The sequence below is a fragment of the Chiloscyllium plagiosum genome, chromosome 2, assembly GCF_004010195.1.
Source record: "Chiloscyllium plagiosum isolate BGI_BamShark_2017 chromosome 2, ASM401019v2, whole genome shotgun sequence".
Classification (NCBI taxonomy): domain Eukaryota; kingdom Metazoa; phylum Chordata; class Chondrichthyes; order Orectolobiformes; family Hemiscylliidae; genus Chiloscyllium; species Chiloscyllium plagiosum.
In genome coordinates, this window is record NC_057711.1 from 116422806 (window position 1) to 116437878 (window position 15073).

Genomic DNA, 15073 nt, shown 5'->3' on the forward strand with positions numbered 1-15073 from the left:
AAAAAGAAACATCCTTAGTATGTGAGGGTACTGCCAGGGCTAGAGGTATAGAGGAGTTTCTTTTTTAGTACACAGTTTGGTGATCCAAGAGGATACTAAAATTATAACAGGCTTTCAAAAATGAGTAAACTAATTCCACTAATTAACAGCTTGCAATTAGAAGACAAATTGATTAGGGTGAAGAAACATGAAGAGAGCGGTTGTAGGAATGTGTATTCTCTACAGAAAGAACGTTAAGGTGCATGGCAAGCTAGCAGAAACAAGTTCCACAAGAGCTTTTTGAAAAGCTGAACAGTCAAAAATGAAGGGCATGGGACCAAATAACTCCTGTTTATGCAACTACAATCGTGTTTTTTTGGTGGGGGAGGGAAGGAGGAGGAGGGTTGGTTGAGTTTTAAAAGTGCTGCTTAAAACAAATATTTGATATTTAATATCATTCTTATACAAATCTGAAACAATAAATGGAGAACAAGTTTAATTTTTAATACCGTATCTTAAAAACATCCAAACAGTCCTTTCTTTAGATCTATAACATACTGCATTTATACGTGCATGGATTTAGGTCTTTTATTTTTGTGCTTTCTGAAGAAAGTTGTTTGACAAACTAGTGTTTGAAAGCAGGTAAGCAGATACAATGCCTGCCATGGGTAAGATGGAACTGAAATTCAGATTGCAGATGATCGAGCCAAGGATGTGTACTGATGCAACTCTTATTGGTCACCAGAAGCTGATTGGCCAGTGGATGAATGACTGTTACCAATGGCAGAGACCTTACCAATAACTGTGCTTGCGTCGCAGGAGGCTGAGCAGCTTGGAGCTGGAGGCAGAGCACGAGCGCATGTGACAGAGAGAGACAGAGTGCAAGTGAGTGAGTGCGTGAGGTGTGATTGAGGAGAGAGAGAGAGAGAGAGAGAGAGAGAGAGAGAGAGAGAGAGAGAGAGAGAGAGAAACTAGTATGCAGATATTCTCCCAGCCCTGCAAACAAAACCTCAACTCAAACCTGAAGAAAACCCTGTTACCTTTCCTGGTATCAACTGCTGTGCACTGACTTTTGAATTGATAAATCAGAGGCAGAGATATTTTCTAAGTGAATCAGTCAGCAGTTCTTACAAACAAGTGAAAGCTTCCAGAGAAAGATACATCTGAACAATGAAGGGGTCTGGCTAACTGAGTGGATCATTTCAACACTGGAACCAGGGAGCAAAAACCAAATTGAACCAACTTCCTGGTTTCTCTACTCCAGAAAAAATATTCTCCTTACTTGTTTATTTGTATAAGGAGGGAGCTTATAAGGAGATTAGAGATTTACTTAATGTTATATGACAGTGATTTATACCCCTGTACACTAGTTACTTGTAATAGCCAGAAACCCAGTCAGTGCTTCCTATCAAACTTGGGTTGAAAAAAAAAAATCAGGGAAATTTGAGTAGTGTATACTTTAAAAACAACTTTTTATATTTGGTGCAACTCCAGAATTGAAAAGGCTCAATTAACAGTGTGCTACATAAGGTACCTTCACCATTAAAATGTTTAAGGCACTTCGCAAGAACAATGTACAAAATAAAACAAAGAAATTCTGGCACTGAAGAGTGGGACAGGCAGCCAAAGAGGTAGAACTACAGGAGCATCGAGAGACACCAAGGGAACTCCAAAACCCCAGGCTGCCAACTATTAAAAAAAATTAGTAATACACAGAAAATTCTGATCTGAAAGATCAGACAGATCAGGGGATTGTAGGAAACATGAAGAGAAGAAAGAAGGGATCTGAACACGAGGAAGAGGACCTTAAACCATTGCTGCATTCCTGAAGCATGTAAGTCAGTGTAAGTATTCCATGTAAGTCAGTGAGCACAGGATGGTGCCGAGTGAATGAGGCATTTATAGAAATAACAGTCTCACCTTCAGGATCAGAATCACTATCATCCATGGGCGGGATGCTGATCAATGTTTGTTTACTGTCTCTTTGGACAACAAGCTGTAGCTTCCCTCGTGATCTTTCAATCAATTTCCGGGCATCTGCCAGGGACATGTTTTCAGTCACTGTCCCATTGATCTGTAAGAAACAAAAATAAAATGAAGCTGATCACTATAACATTCCCAGATTTGTTATACAGATGTTGGATATTGATGGAATAACATACGTTAGACAAGTTAAGAAATTATTGAATTATTGCACATTAATTATCCATTAAACTCATAGTAGAATGTTACTAGATAAATGCCTAATTAATGATATAATGATTTTTACCACAGCACAAATCAATTTCTCCAGACTAGAAAGGCAAACATTTTAAATTGTTCAATCACAATAGTACATGCAGTAAATCTTGAGATTTATTAAAACGTTTTAAATTTTGATAAAGTTTTTCTTTTAGGGGTATGCTTTGTGGCAAAGATAATTTAGTGCAGACTGGAGTGAGTGGGAGACCTATCTGCCTCTTTTTGGAAAGCCCCACCAAACAAAATGGCTCTCAGATTGTTAAGTGATCCAGCCATGGGACCAAGATCCCAGAGGATTGAAGGTCCACCCAACAACAGCAGCCAGCCAGACACCAGCAGCTTTGCTGGATGCCAGTGACACTGGGTAAGCAGTGACTGCTGCTGGTTCATACAGTTAGTCAAGGTCCACTATCATTGCTGGATGCCAGGTCACAGGGAGAAATGAAGGCAGTAGGAAAGGGCTGAAGTATTGATAGAAACATTGGGTTATTCTCAGCAGCTGACCTTTGTCCCATCGTCCTGCTGCCCGTGCCTGGGGCAGCATGGTGGCTCAATGGTTAGCACTGCTGGCCCACAGCACCAAGTTAGATTTCAGCCTCAGGAAACTGTGTGTGGAGTTTGCACATTCTCCCAGTGTCTACGCAAGTTTCCTCCGGTTTCCTCCCACAATCCAAAGATGTGCAGGTTAGGTGAATTGGCCATGCTAAGTTGCCCATAGTGTTCAGGGCAGTGTAAGTTAGGTGTGCTAGTCAGGGGTAAATATAAAGGATAGGGAATGGGTCTCGGTGGGTTACGCTGAGGGTCCATGTGAGCTCTTTGGGCTGAAGGGCCTGTTTCCACACTGTAGTAATTCTAATTCTAATTAGAATTCTGCCCAGAATGCCTATGAATGAACAACCTGCCCGAAGCCCTACAAGCAACCCTGCATGGATTTGTTCATCATAATACCAGTGGTAATGGGGTGAGCTCCATTACATGAATACCAACTGCCTTGGCATTCACATTGCAAACTTAAAATCCCACCTCTCTGCACTCCTGCCCAACATACATGGGATATAGGGGGCATTAGGTTCCACCTTTTGTTCTTTTATTCTCTCACTATCCAATCTTGCTTCCTCTTTTTATTCCCGATTTCTCTCTATCCACCTGATTTTCAGCTCAATCCTCAAATCTCATTGGTTAAGGAGATGGACTGATGACCCAGTCATTCACCAAGGTCCTCTAAGTTCTTGCCACACATTATCAGCTCTCACTCCCAGCTGTTACACTGCAAAACATTGTGTGTTGAAATAAACTGACAAGACACATTGAGATATTTCCCAGTACAGCATGATCTGACCCTTCAGTTTTGCAAGCCATGCCAATAAGACAGACACTGCTGCATATGGAAATTTATTATGGGAATAAACAACATGAATAAATTATATTAAGACCATAAGACACAGAAGTAGGCCATTCAGCCCATTATGTCCACAGGTATGAGATCATACCTGATCAGATAATCCTTTCCAGCCTTATCCCCATAATCCTCAATTCCCTTTTGGATTAAAACATCTCTCAATTTTGAATACACTCAAGAACCCAACCTCGACAGATGAAGAGTTCTACAGATTCACCACTCTTGAAAAGAGATTCTTCACCTCTCTTAAAATTGGTAACCCCCTTAACATTGAATTGGCAGGACAGAAGGAATTCATTTTTCTGCTAATGTTGTGAACATCAAATGTAAAGTGCAATGGAAAATGCGAATATAATTAGATGCTACTAAGTATCGCAAGACATGAATACTAGAACAAGTGAGGGGAGAGCGAAACAGACATCAAGAATTAAAATAGAAAATTGTTTGAATGGACTTGAAAACACTATGCGAATTGCTATTGTACTAATTCCAAGAACACTCTCAAAAATCACTAAATACCAAAAAAGGCAACAACCACAATTTTAAAGATTACTTTTCAATGTTAAAAGGACAATATACTTTCAGTTCTCTTCACTCCGGAAGAGCAGAATAATTGGGACTGTTTTCTTTCGAAAGTGAACCCTAATGCGTGACCTCACGGGAGTCTTCGAATTATGACAGGGGAAACAAATGGAAGATGTTGTGTTTTATCTTGCGGAGAAGGGAGGAGGGGCAATAATTATACAAGATAGTTACTGATAAATCCAATAGGTCATACAAGAGAAAACAAAAACTGCCACCCAAGGAGTGGTGAGAATTTCCCCACAAGGTGTAGTGAAGGCAACTGACATTGTCTTCTCTAACTTCACATTGATCACAAGTGGAGAGGAATGCTATTGGTTGGAGATGAAGAGAGTGGGAGGAAAGATTCCTGGGGAAAAAAAACCTTGCATGGATCAGCTGGGGCAAATGGCCTGTATATATTGAAAAAATTCAATGAAATTCAGAAGCAAAGCCCATTTTCCACAAAATTAAAAAAAAAAGAATTTCCAAACTTAAACTTGCCTTGAGAACAATGTCACCTTCTTCTAAGTTTCCATCCTTTGCTGCCAAGCCACTTCCAGTCATCTCTTTAATGAAAATCTGGCTGCCCAATCGAAGGCCATATTCTATTGGATACAGTTGAGAAAGGTTTAACATAATAAAACAAAGACGGCAGATGCTGGAGATCTGAAACAAAAATAGAAATTGCTGGCCAAACCCAGGTCTGGCAGCATCTGTTAGAATATATTGTAATTGAATGTTACGTTGATGTTATGTTGTCCAAGTGCACTTTTTGTTCTAACCGCCAATAAAGCAGACAGACATCGAGAGATCCACTTATGGAGAAAGTTTATTAGAAATCATTCTAAATCTCTCTCTCCCTACAATCAGTTTGTTCTAGATTGCTCCATCTCTCCAAAGGTTTCAAACTCAAAACTACTATTTTGCTTATTAAAATAAAACTGCATATTAACACTTTGATATGACACCTTCCCTTCAATTGTTTTGTTATTCACTCATGGGATGTGGGGGTCACTAGCCGGCCAGCATTTATCATCCATCCCTAGTTGCCCTGGAAAAAGGTGGTTGGGATCTGCCTTCTTGAACCGCTGCAGTCCACATGTTCTAGGTAGACTCTCAATGCACTTAGGGAGGGAATTCCAGGATTTTTACCCAGTGACAGTGAAGGACAAAGTGTGCTTAACGGTCTGGTATGGAAACTACAGAAAGTTGAATGCACAGCCCAGACCATCAGAAAAGTCAACCTCACGTCCATGGAGTCCATTTCCCACCCCAGTAATGCTCTCTTCCATCAGGCAGAAGCTTGAACACACATACCAAAGTTCAAGAACTACTTTTTTCCTGTAGACATTCAGCTGCTGAATGGACTTTCTAAACTTCAAATAATGTTAATCGTGTTAATGTTGATCTTACTTTGTGCACCTCCTGTGCGGTTATAGCCTGTCTATGCCTCAGTCTAAACACCCTATGATTAGTAAATTGTTGTTTACTATGATCTGCCTGAAAAATGTGTTGCTGGAAAAGCACAGCAGGTCAGGCAGCATCCAAGGAGCAGGAGAATCAACGTTTCGGGCATAAGCCCTTCTTCAGGAATGAGGAGGGTGTGCCAAGTACTGCTCGCAAAACGAAGCATTTCATTGTACTTTAGGCACATGTGTTAGGCCACTGTTGGAATATTGCGTGCAATTCTGGTCTCCTTCTTATCGGAAAGATGTTGTGAAACCCGAAAGGGTTCAGAAAAGATTTACAAGGATGTTGCCAGGGTTGGAGGATCTGAGCTACAGGGAGAGGCTGAACAGGCTGGGGCTGTTTGCCCTGGAGCGTCGGAAGCTGAGGGGTGACCTTATAGAGGTTTACAAAATTGAGGGGCATGGATAGGATAAATAGACAAAGTCTTTTCCCTGGGGTCGGGGAGTCCAGAATTAGAGGGCATAGGTTTAGGGTGAGAGGGGAAAGATATAAAAGAGATAGAAGGGGCAACTTTTCAACGCAGAGAGTGGTACGTGTATGGAATGAGCTGCCAGAGGAAGTGGTGGAAGCTGGTACAATTGCAACATTTAAGAGGCATTTGGATGGGTATATGAGTAGGAAGGGTTCGGAGGGATATGGGCCAGGTGCTGGCAGGTGCGATTAGATTGGGTTGGGATATCTGGTTGGCATGGACAGGTTGGACTGAAGGGTCTGTTTCCATGCTATACATCTCTATGACTATGTAATTACAATGTATCACATCAAATATATTTCCAAGACAAGAGGGTGAGTGGCTTGCAGGGGAACTTGTAGGTGGTGATAATTGTCCTTGTTCTTCTAGATGGAAGTAGTTGTGGGTTGGGAAGGTGCTGTCTAAAGTTCCTTGGTGAATTTCTACAGTATGTCTTGTAGACAGTACACACTGCTGTTAATATGTATCAGTGGTGGAGGGATTGGATATTTGAGGAAGTAGTGCCAATCAAGCAGCTGCGTTGTTCTGGATAGTATCAATTTGAGTGTTGTTGGAGCTTCACTCAGGCAAGTGGAGAGTATCGCATCACATTCCGGTCTTAGGCCTTGTAGATAATGGACAGCTTTTTGGGAGAAGTGGGTACTGCAGATGCTAGAGATTTGAGTCAAGATTAGAATGGTGCTGGAAAAGCACAGCAGGTCAGGCAGCATCTGAGGAGCAGGAAAATCGATGTTTCGGGCAAAAGCCCTTCATCCAGCAGCACTCTAATCTTGACAGCTTTTGGGGAGTCAGGTGGCGAGCCTCTGACCTGCTCTTGACCATCCATATAAATACAGTGTTTATCAGTTCAGTTTCTGGTCAATGGTAACTCCCGGGACATTGATAGGGGGGGTTTCACTGATTGAAACACCACTGAATGTCAAAAGGGAAAAAAAATGGTTAAGACTAAAATTGGGCCCTGGAAGACAGAACCAGGGGAATATATTACAGGGAACAAAGAAATGGCAGAAGAATTGAATTGGTACTTCAGATCTGTGTTCACTGGGGAAGACACAAGCAATCTCCCTGAGGTAACAGTGGCTGAAGGACCTGAACTTAAGGGAATTTATATTTGCCAGGAATTGGTATTGGAGAGACTGTTAGGTCTGAAGGTTGATAACTCCCCGGGGCCTGATGGTCTACATCCCAGAGTACTGAAGGAGGTGGCTTGAGAAATCGTGGATGCTTTGGTGATTATTTTCGATAGATTCAGGATCAGTTCCTGCGCATTGGAGGGTGGCTAATGTTGTACCACTTTTTAAGAAAGGTGGGAGAGAGAAAGCAGGAAATTATAGACCAGTTAGTCTGACCTCAGTGGTGGGAAAGATGTTGGAGTCTATTATAAAGGATGAAATTACGACACATCTGGATAGTAGTAACAGGATAGGTCAGAGTCAGCATGGATTTATGAAGGGGAAATCATGCTTGACTAATCTTCTGGAATTTTTTGAGGATGTAACTATGAAGTTGGACGAGGGAGATCCAGTAGATGTAGTGTACCTGGACTTTCAGAAAGCTTTTGATAAAGTCCCACATAGGAGGTTAGTGAGCAAAATTAGGGCGGATGGTATTGGGGGCAAAGTACTAACTTGGATTGAAAGTTGGTTGGCTGACAGGAAACAAAGTAGTGATAAACTGCTCCATTTCGGAATGGCAGGCAGTGACCAGTGGGGTACCGCAGGGATCAGTGCTGGGACCACAGCTTTTTACAATATATGTTAATGATATAGAAGATGGTATTAGTAATAACATTAGCAAATTTGCTGATGATACTAAGCTGGGTGGCAGGGTGAAATGTAAGGAGGATGTTAGGAGATTACAGGGTGACCTGGACAGGTTAGGTGAGTGGTCAGATGCATGGCAGATGCAGTTTAATGTGGATAAATGTATGGTTAGCCACTTTGGTGGCAAGAATAGGAAGGAAGATTACTACCTATATGGAATCAATTTAGGTAAAGGGGCAGTACAGAGAGATCTGGGTGTTCTTGTACACCAGTCAATGAAGGTAGGCATGCAGGTACAGCAGGTCGTGAAGGCGGCTAATAGCATGCTGGCCTTCATATCAAGAGAGATTGAGTATAGAAGCAAAGAGGTTCTTCTGCAGCTCTATAGTGCCTTGGTGAGACCACACCTGGAGTACTGTGTGTAGTTCTGGCCTCCAAATTTGTGGAAAGACATTCTGGCTATTGAGGGAGTGCAGCGTAGGTTCATGATGTCAATTCCTGGAATGGCAGGACTACCTTACGCTGAAAGACTGGTGCGACTGGGCTTGTATACCCTTGAGTTTAGAAGGTTGAGAGGGGATCTGATTGAGACATAAGATTATTAAAGGATTGGACACTCTGGAGGCAGGAAACATGTTCCCGCTGATGGGCAAGTGCTGAACCAGAGGACACAACTTAAAAATATGAGGTTGACCATTTAGGACAGAGATGAGGAGAAACTTCTTCACCCAGAGAGTGGAATGCTCTGCCCCAGGGCAGTGGAGGCCCAGTCTCTAGATTCATTTAAGAAAGAGTTGGATAGAGCTCTCAAGGATAGTGGAATCAAGGGTTATGGAGATAAGGCAGGAACAGGATACTGATTAAGGATGATCAGCTATGATCATATTGAATGGTGGTGCAGGCTCGAAGGGCAGAATGGCCTACTCCTGCACCGATTGTCTATTGTCTATTAGATTCCCTTATTGCAGATGGCCATTACCTGGCATTTGCATGGTGCAAATGTTGCTTGCCACTCGTCAGCCCAACCCTAGACATCGTCCAGAAATAGTTGCATTTGAATATGGACTGCTTCAGTATTGGAGAAGTCATGAATGAACGCAAGGGATGTTCACAGATGACTGCACAGTTACATGTGCCTCCCATGAAGGAATTAAACACAAATACAATGCAAGTGTTATGTCAGAGACTGAACACACCAGGCACAGCCCTATTTAAATTGTCACGCATCTCCTAGTGGCCTGGCACAAGAAAACTTGTACATTATCACAGATATATTTAGGGGTGGTCGTGGTATAGTAGTAATGTCTAATAGTTTGAGGATACTGGTACAAATCCCACCTTCAGCTGGAAATTAAATTCAATTAATAAAATCTTGAATTAAAAACTGGTTTAATGGTATCCATTTCAGATCAGCAAATCCTGTTCAGTTTGCCAATATCTTTTCAGAAATAGACCTGTAGTCCTTACCTAACCTGGCCAACACAATCCTCAACACCACCCTCTCAAGTGGCCTAGCTATGGAATTTAAGACGACTAAAAACAAGACACATCACTGTTTTGGCCCTCAAAGTCATTTCTTGGGGGCTGATACCAAAAACTGGGACAATGCACATCTATGGACCATTGGAGGAAACCCGAGCACCCGGCAAAACCACACGCAGACACAGGGACGATGTGTGAACTCCAAACAAACAGCTGGCCAAGGGTGGAACTAAATCCAAGTCCCTGGTGCTGTGAGGCAGCAGTATTAGTAACTCAGTCATTGTCCACATGGTGGGATTTGATGAGTATGACCATGTCTCAGACACCACCATCAGCTACATCCTGCCACATCAGTAAAGCAGACTCAGCAAAGGTAACAGCACAATGGCGCGCGCGCACACACACACACACGATCCCCATGAAGTCTCAGGTTAAAAACTGACAAGGAAACTGCCTGCTGCTACGATTTCTCAGCTGAGATTTGCCAGGGTGTTGCCTGGGCTGGAGGGTTTGAGCTATTGGGGGTGACTGAATAGGCTAGGGCTTTTTTTTTTAAAAAGACCCCCGTGGAGTGTCAGAGGCTGAGGGGTGACCTAATAGAAGTTTATAAAATCATGAGGGGCATGGATAATGGTCTCTATCCCCCATTAAGAGAGGGGAGTCCAAAGCTAGAGGGCATAGATTTAAGGTGAGAGGGGAAGATTTTAAAAAAGGGATCTGAGAAGCAAATTTTCATGCAGAGGTTTAGATTAGATTAGATTACATTAGATTAGATTTAGATAACATTACAGTGTGGAAACAGGCCGTTCGGCCTAACAAGTCCACACCGACCCGCCGAAGCGAACCCACCCATACCCCTACATTTACCCCTTACCTAACACTATGGGCAATTTAGCATGGCCAATTCACCTGACCTGCACATCTTTGGACTGTGGGAGGAAACCGGAGCACCCGGAGGAAACCCACGCAGACACGGGGAGAACGTGCAAACTCCACACAGTCAGTCGCCTGAGGCGGGAATTGAACCCGGGTCTCTGGGGCTGTCAGGCAACAGTGCTAACCACCGTGCCACCGTGCCGCCCACTGTTGGAGCGTGTCTGGAACAAACTGCCAGAGGATGTGCTGAAGGCTGGTACAATTGTAATAGTTAAATAGGCATCAAGATGGGTATATGAACAAGATGGGTTTGAGAGAGATATGGGCTAAATGCTAGCAAAAGGAACTACATTAGTCAGCATAGACAAGTTGGGTGTGTTTCCAGGCTTTACAACTCTATAATGGATCAGTACACCATGTTAAATGCCACTTAGAGAGGACAGAGGGCAGCAAGGACAGAATGACCTCTGGTTGGGAAACTTTAATGCCAGTCACCATGAGTGACTACTTAGTAACACCACTACTGACCGAGTTGGTCGAGTCCTAAAGGATGTAGCTGGTAGACCATACCTACAGCAAGTGGAGGTGAGGGACCAACAAGGTGACATGACATACTTACACTTGTTCTCAAGAAAAACCTCCTGTCGCAAATGCATCTGTCCATGACAATACTGATAGGAGTGGCCAGTTCTTGTCTAGTGTTCTCATTGAAGATATTTCCTATTATGTTGTGATAAATGGTACAGACTTTGGAACAGACATAGCCACTCAAACCTGTGCATCCATGAGGTGTTGTGGACCATCAGCAGAATTATGTTCAACCACAATCAGTAACTGTGTGGCCTGCATATCTTCCATTCTATCAAGCCAAAGGATTAAGACAAAGTACTGGGAAAATCCACCAGATTGGACAGCATCTGTGAAGCTTCTTCTAAATAGTTACATTGAACTTGACATTTTAACTTCAATTGAAATGTTAACTCCACATATGCTTCTCAACTTGCTGAGATTTTCCAGCACTTTCCACTTTTAGTTCAGATTTCTGTTGTATTTTGCTTTTAATTAAAACTGATTAATCAGTCTTGGTTCAAAAGAGCTCAGGAGAGCACACCAAAAGATGAGGTTCAATCTCACGAAGCCACACAACACAGAAACTACTTGCAGGTTGCTGTTGTTTAACATACAAAAGTTAAATCATTCCACAGCCAATGGTTCAGATCAGAGCTCTGTAGGTCCTACTACTTCCAGTCATGAATTGTGGAGGACAATCAAGATGGGACAGCATTATATGCACTTCCCATCCTCAATGATGGGGAGCCCAGCACATTAGTGCAAAAGATAAAGCTCAAGCTTTGTAACCAATGGTCCCAATTGATCTCAGGCTCCTCCTGAGGTTCGCAGCATCTCACATTCCAGTCTTTAGCCAATTCAATTCCCATAATATTAAGAAAGGGCTGAAGGCATTGGATAGTGCAAAGGCTACAGGACCTGAAGATATTCTGGCAATAGTACCAAAGACTTGTGCTCCAGAACGAAAAAAAAGTGTTCCCCTCACCAAGCTGTTCACGTACAGCTACAATATTGGCATCTACAGGGCAATATGAAGAATTGCCCGGGTATGTTTGTTCCATTAAAAAGCAGGACAATTCCAACACAGTCAATTACCTCCCCAAAACGAATATACTTTCAACCATTGATTAATTTGCTAAACTGGTTTCCAACACTTAAGTAGCTATTCACAACTTGACGTAGCAGGACAGATAAGCTTAGATCTGATTGGTTGCTTGTGGAATCACATAGCTTAGCAAATGGCATAAGCTCAGTAATTAACTGTTCACTAACTTTTAACTCTAATCTGATTTACCACTGTTTGCCATTGACAAGACACTGACCTGGACTGGCCATATAAATATAGTGGCTCCAAGAGCTGGTCAGAAGCTAGGATGCCTGTGGTAAGTAACTCACCTCCTATCTCCCACCTAGAACGTGCAGGTCAGGAGTCTGATCAATACACCCCACTAGCTTCAACAACATTAGGAACCTGACACTATCCAGGACAAAACAGCCTGTTTGACTGGCACCCCCATCCAACATTCACTCCCTCTACCAATAAGAGTATCAGCAGAGGGCAACTTCAACAAGATGCTCAGCAACTCATTTGATAGCAACTTCTAAACTTGTGACCTCCACCACCAAGAAAGTGGAGGAAAGCTGATGAATGGCAAAATGCCTGTCTTCAAGATTCCCCTCCAAGTCTCACACAATCCGGACTTGGAATAGTATCGCCATTCCTTTATGGGTACTGGGACAAAACCCTGGAATTCCCTGAATGGTGGTTAAAAACTCTCAATAATGTCTTGCACAAGAAAACCTCAAGCAATTTAAAAAAAAAAAAAATCACTCATGGAAGTCGCTGGCTGGGCCAGCATTTATTGTCTATCACTAATTATCCTTAAGTTGGCAATGAGGTGCCTTTTTGAACCGCTACAGCCCATGTGCTGCAAGGTATACCTGCAATAACATTAAAGCAGGGAGTTCCAAGGCATTGACCCAGTGAACACAGCAATATAATTTCCAAGTCAGGATGGTGAGTGGCTTGGAGGGGAACTAGCAGGTAGTGGTGTTCCCATGCATTTGCTGTCCTTGTCCTTCTAAACGGAAAATGGTGGTGGGTTTGAAAGGTGCTGTTTAAACATCTTTAGCTAACCTTGCAAATCTCCAAGTTACTCTCAATTTCAAGATTTTTAAATTCTATGTTACTGATTGGCTGCAAATTAATGCCAATTTTAGGGGACAACCTTGCAATTACCCAGGAGAACTATTATTTCTTCAAAATTACTCTCCAAATATTTTGCTGAATTAATCATTTCGAGAGACCAAGAGATGTAGAGAATGCAGGCAAAATAAAAGCACACTTCTCACCTTCATTGGGTTTGCTCTTTACAAGCATGACTTTGTATGGCTTGGGTAATCCATAAGAATAGGAGGAGGATTCAGGTGATGGGCTCCTGGATTTAAGTCGATCTCGGCTTGGGGCTCTTGCTGGCTCTCGGTAATGGTCGTAGGCTCGATCATCGTCATATGTCCGGCCCCGCCCACGGTCACGGTCACCATGCTCGTAACTTTTCTCATAACCTCGATCGTCATACACCCGCCCTCGACCTCTATCACCATGCTCGTAGCCACGGTCATCATCATACACCCGTCCCCGGCTTCGGTCAGCATGCTCGTAACCTCGATCATCGTCGTACACCCGTCCCTGGCCTCGGTCAGCATGCTCGTAGCCACGGTCATCATCGATTATTCTCCCCCGGCTGTGATCCCTGCTGTAGCTACGATCTCTGCTGTGGGCTCTGTCGTAGCTCCTGCCACGCTCTGTGTCCCGGCTGTAGCCTCTGTCGGGACTCCAATCTCGGCTGTAGCTGCGGCCTCTGGGCCCCCCGTCACTCCTCTCACTCTGAATGCTGTGCTCACTTCTACGGTCATAGTCATCTGCTATCTCAAAGAAGTTACTTTCGGGTTCAGTCAGTGGCGGCCGAGCTGGAACTTTCCGGCCCCGTTTCACGACCTGTTGAAGAAAGTTTGAGAATTGGCAAGTTTAATTTGAATTAACCAACCATCGAGACTGAATAACGCACTCTGGAAATCTGATCAGTATTAGAAATAAGTGATGGAATAGATTGTTTTGACCTTTTTAGTAAAAGTCATCTTCTACCTTATTTTTGGCTTGTTGGACCATGACCCTATCCCTCAATTCCCCAATGTGTTAAGTTCAGCCTCAAATATTGTCAATACCAGTTCACTGGAGGAGTGAATTCCAACGATGCACAAACTTGACTGAAAAATAAACTTTTCCCTCTTTTCTGTTCAGAATAGTCAGTCCATTAATTTGGAGATGGTGATGGTGTATGTCATGTTGTAGGAAATATTTTCTCAGCATCAACCCAAACCAAGAATTATACAATTCAATCCTAATATCAAATGCCAAAAAATGCTTGAAGCATGAAAATTTTTAAAGAAGGTAGGGAAAGCAAAAAATAAATTGCTAGCAAGTAATAAAACATTTGTTTAAACACCGAGTTTGTCATGCAGGGAAGCACCATTTCAAAAATGAAAGCTGTGCAAATTCATTTTCCCAAAGACTCGTTACACGGCATCAACCAGATTAGAGGAATGGAGGTGTAGGATGTGCTAGAGATTGAAGAAACAAGTACATGCCACAAAGATTCATCAATAAGGAGAACAGGCATGAAATAGTTTACTTTATACACATCCAGAATGGGCCCAGAGGGAACATGTAATAGTCAAGATTAGAGAAGGGATGGTGGGATTGATTGGTGCGGGTGTCCCAGAGATTTTTAAGTGGCCCTCAGTTGAGGCATAGCTAACTATGTTTTTTTAAAATGTGGTCCTCACCTCCCTGTTGCCGAACATTTCAACTCCCCCTCCCACTTTGCCGAGGACATGCAGGTCCTGGGCTTCCTCCATCACCACTCCCTCACCACCCGACGCCTGGAGGAAAAATGCCTCATCTTCCGCCTCAGGACACTTCAACTTCATGGCATCAAAGTGGATTTCACCAGTTTCCTCATTTCTCCTCCCCCAACCTTACCCCAGCTCATCATCATCCTCATGACCTGTCCCACCTGTCAATCTCCCTTCCCACCTATCCGCCCCACCCTCTTCTCTGACCTATCACCTTCACCTCCACTTCCATCCAACTATTGCACTCTCAGCTACCTTCTCCCTAGCCCCATCCCCCTCCCATTTATCTTTCCACCCCCGAGGCTCCCAGCCTCATTCCTGATGAAGGGCTTTTTGCCCGAA

The 15073-nt window shown here is 43.1% G+C and overlaps 1 protein-coding gene across 5 annotated transcripts in view; it reads right to left on the minus strand.

The window, feature by feature from the left end:
* tjp2a (tight junction protein 2a (zona occludens 2)) overlaps positions 1–15073 on the minus strand; it is a 137009-nt gene that overhangs the window by 46802 nt on the left and 75134 nt on the right. For all 5 annotated transcript variants that reach the window (XM_043716825.1, XM_043716815.1, XM_043716834.1 and 2 more), the window contains exons 5-7: positions 13169–13814; positions 4685–4788; positions 1900–2053 (exon numbers count right to left, since the gene is read on the minus strand). In XM_043716825.1, coding sequence (XP_043572760.1) covers positions 1900–2053; positions 4685–4788; positions 13169–13814 — 904 coding nt within the window. The remainder of the gene's footprint in view (positions 1–1899; positions 2054–4684; positions 4789–13168; positions 13815–15073) is intronic.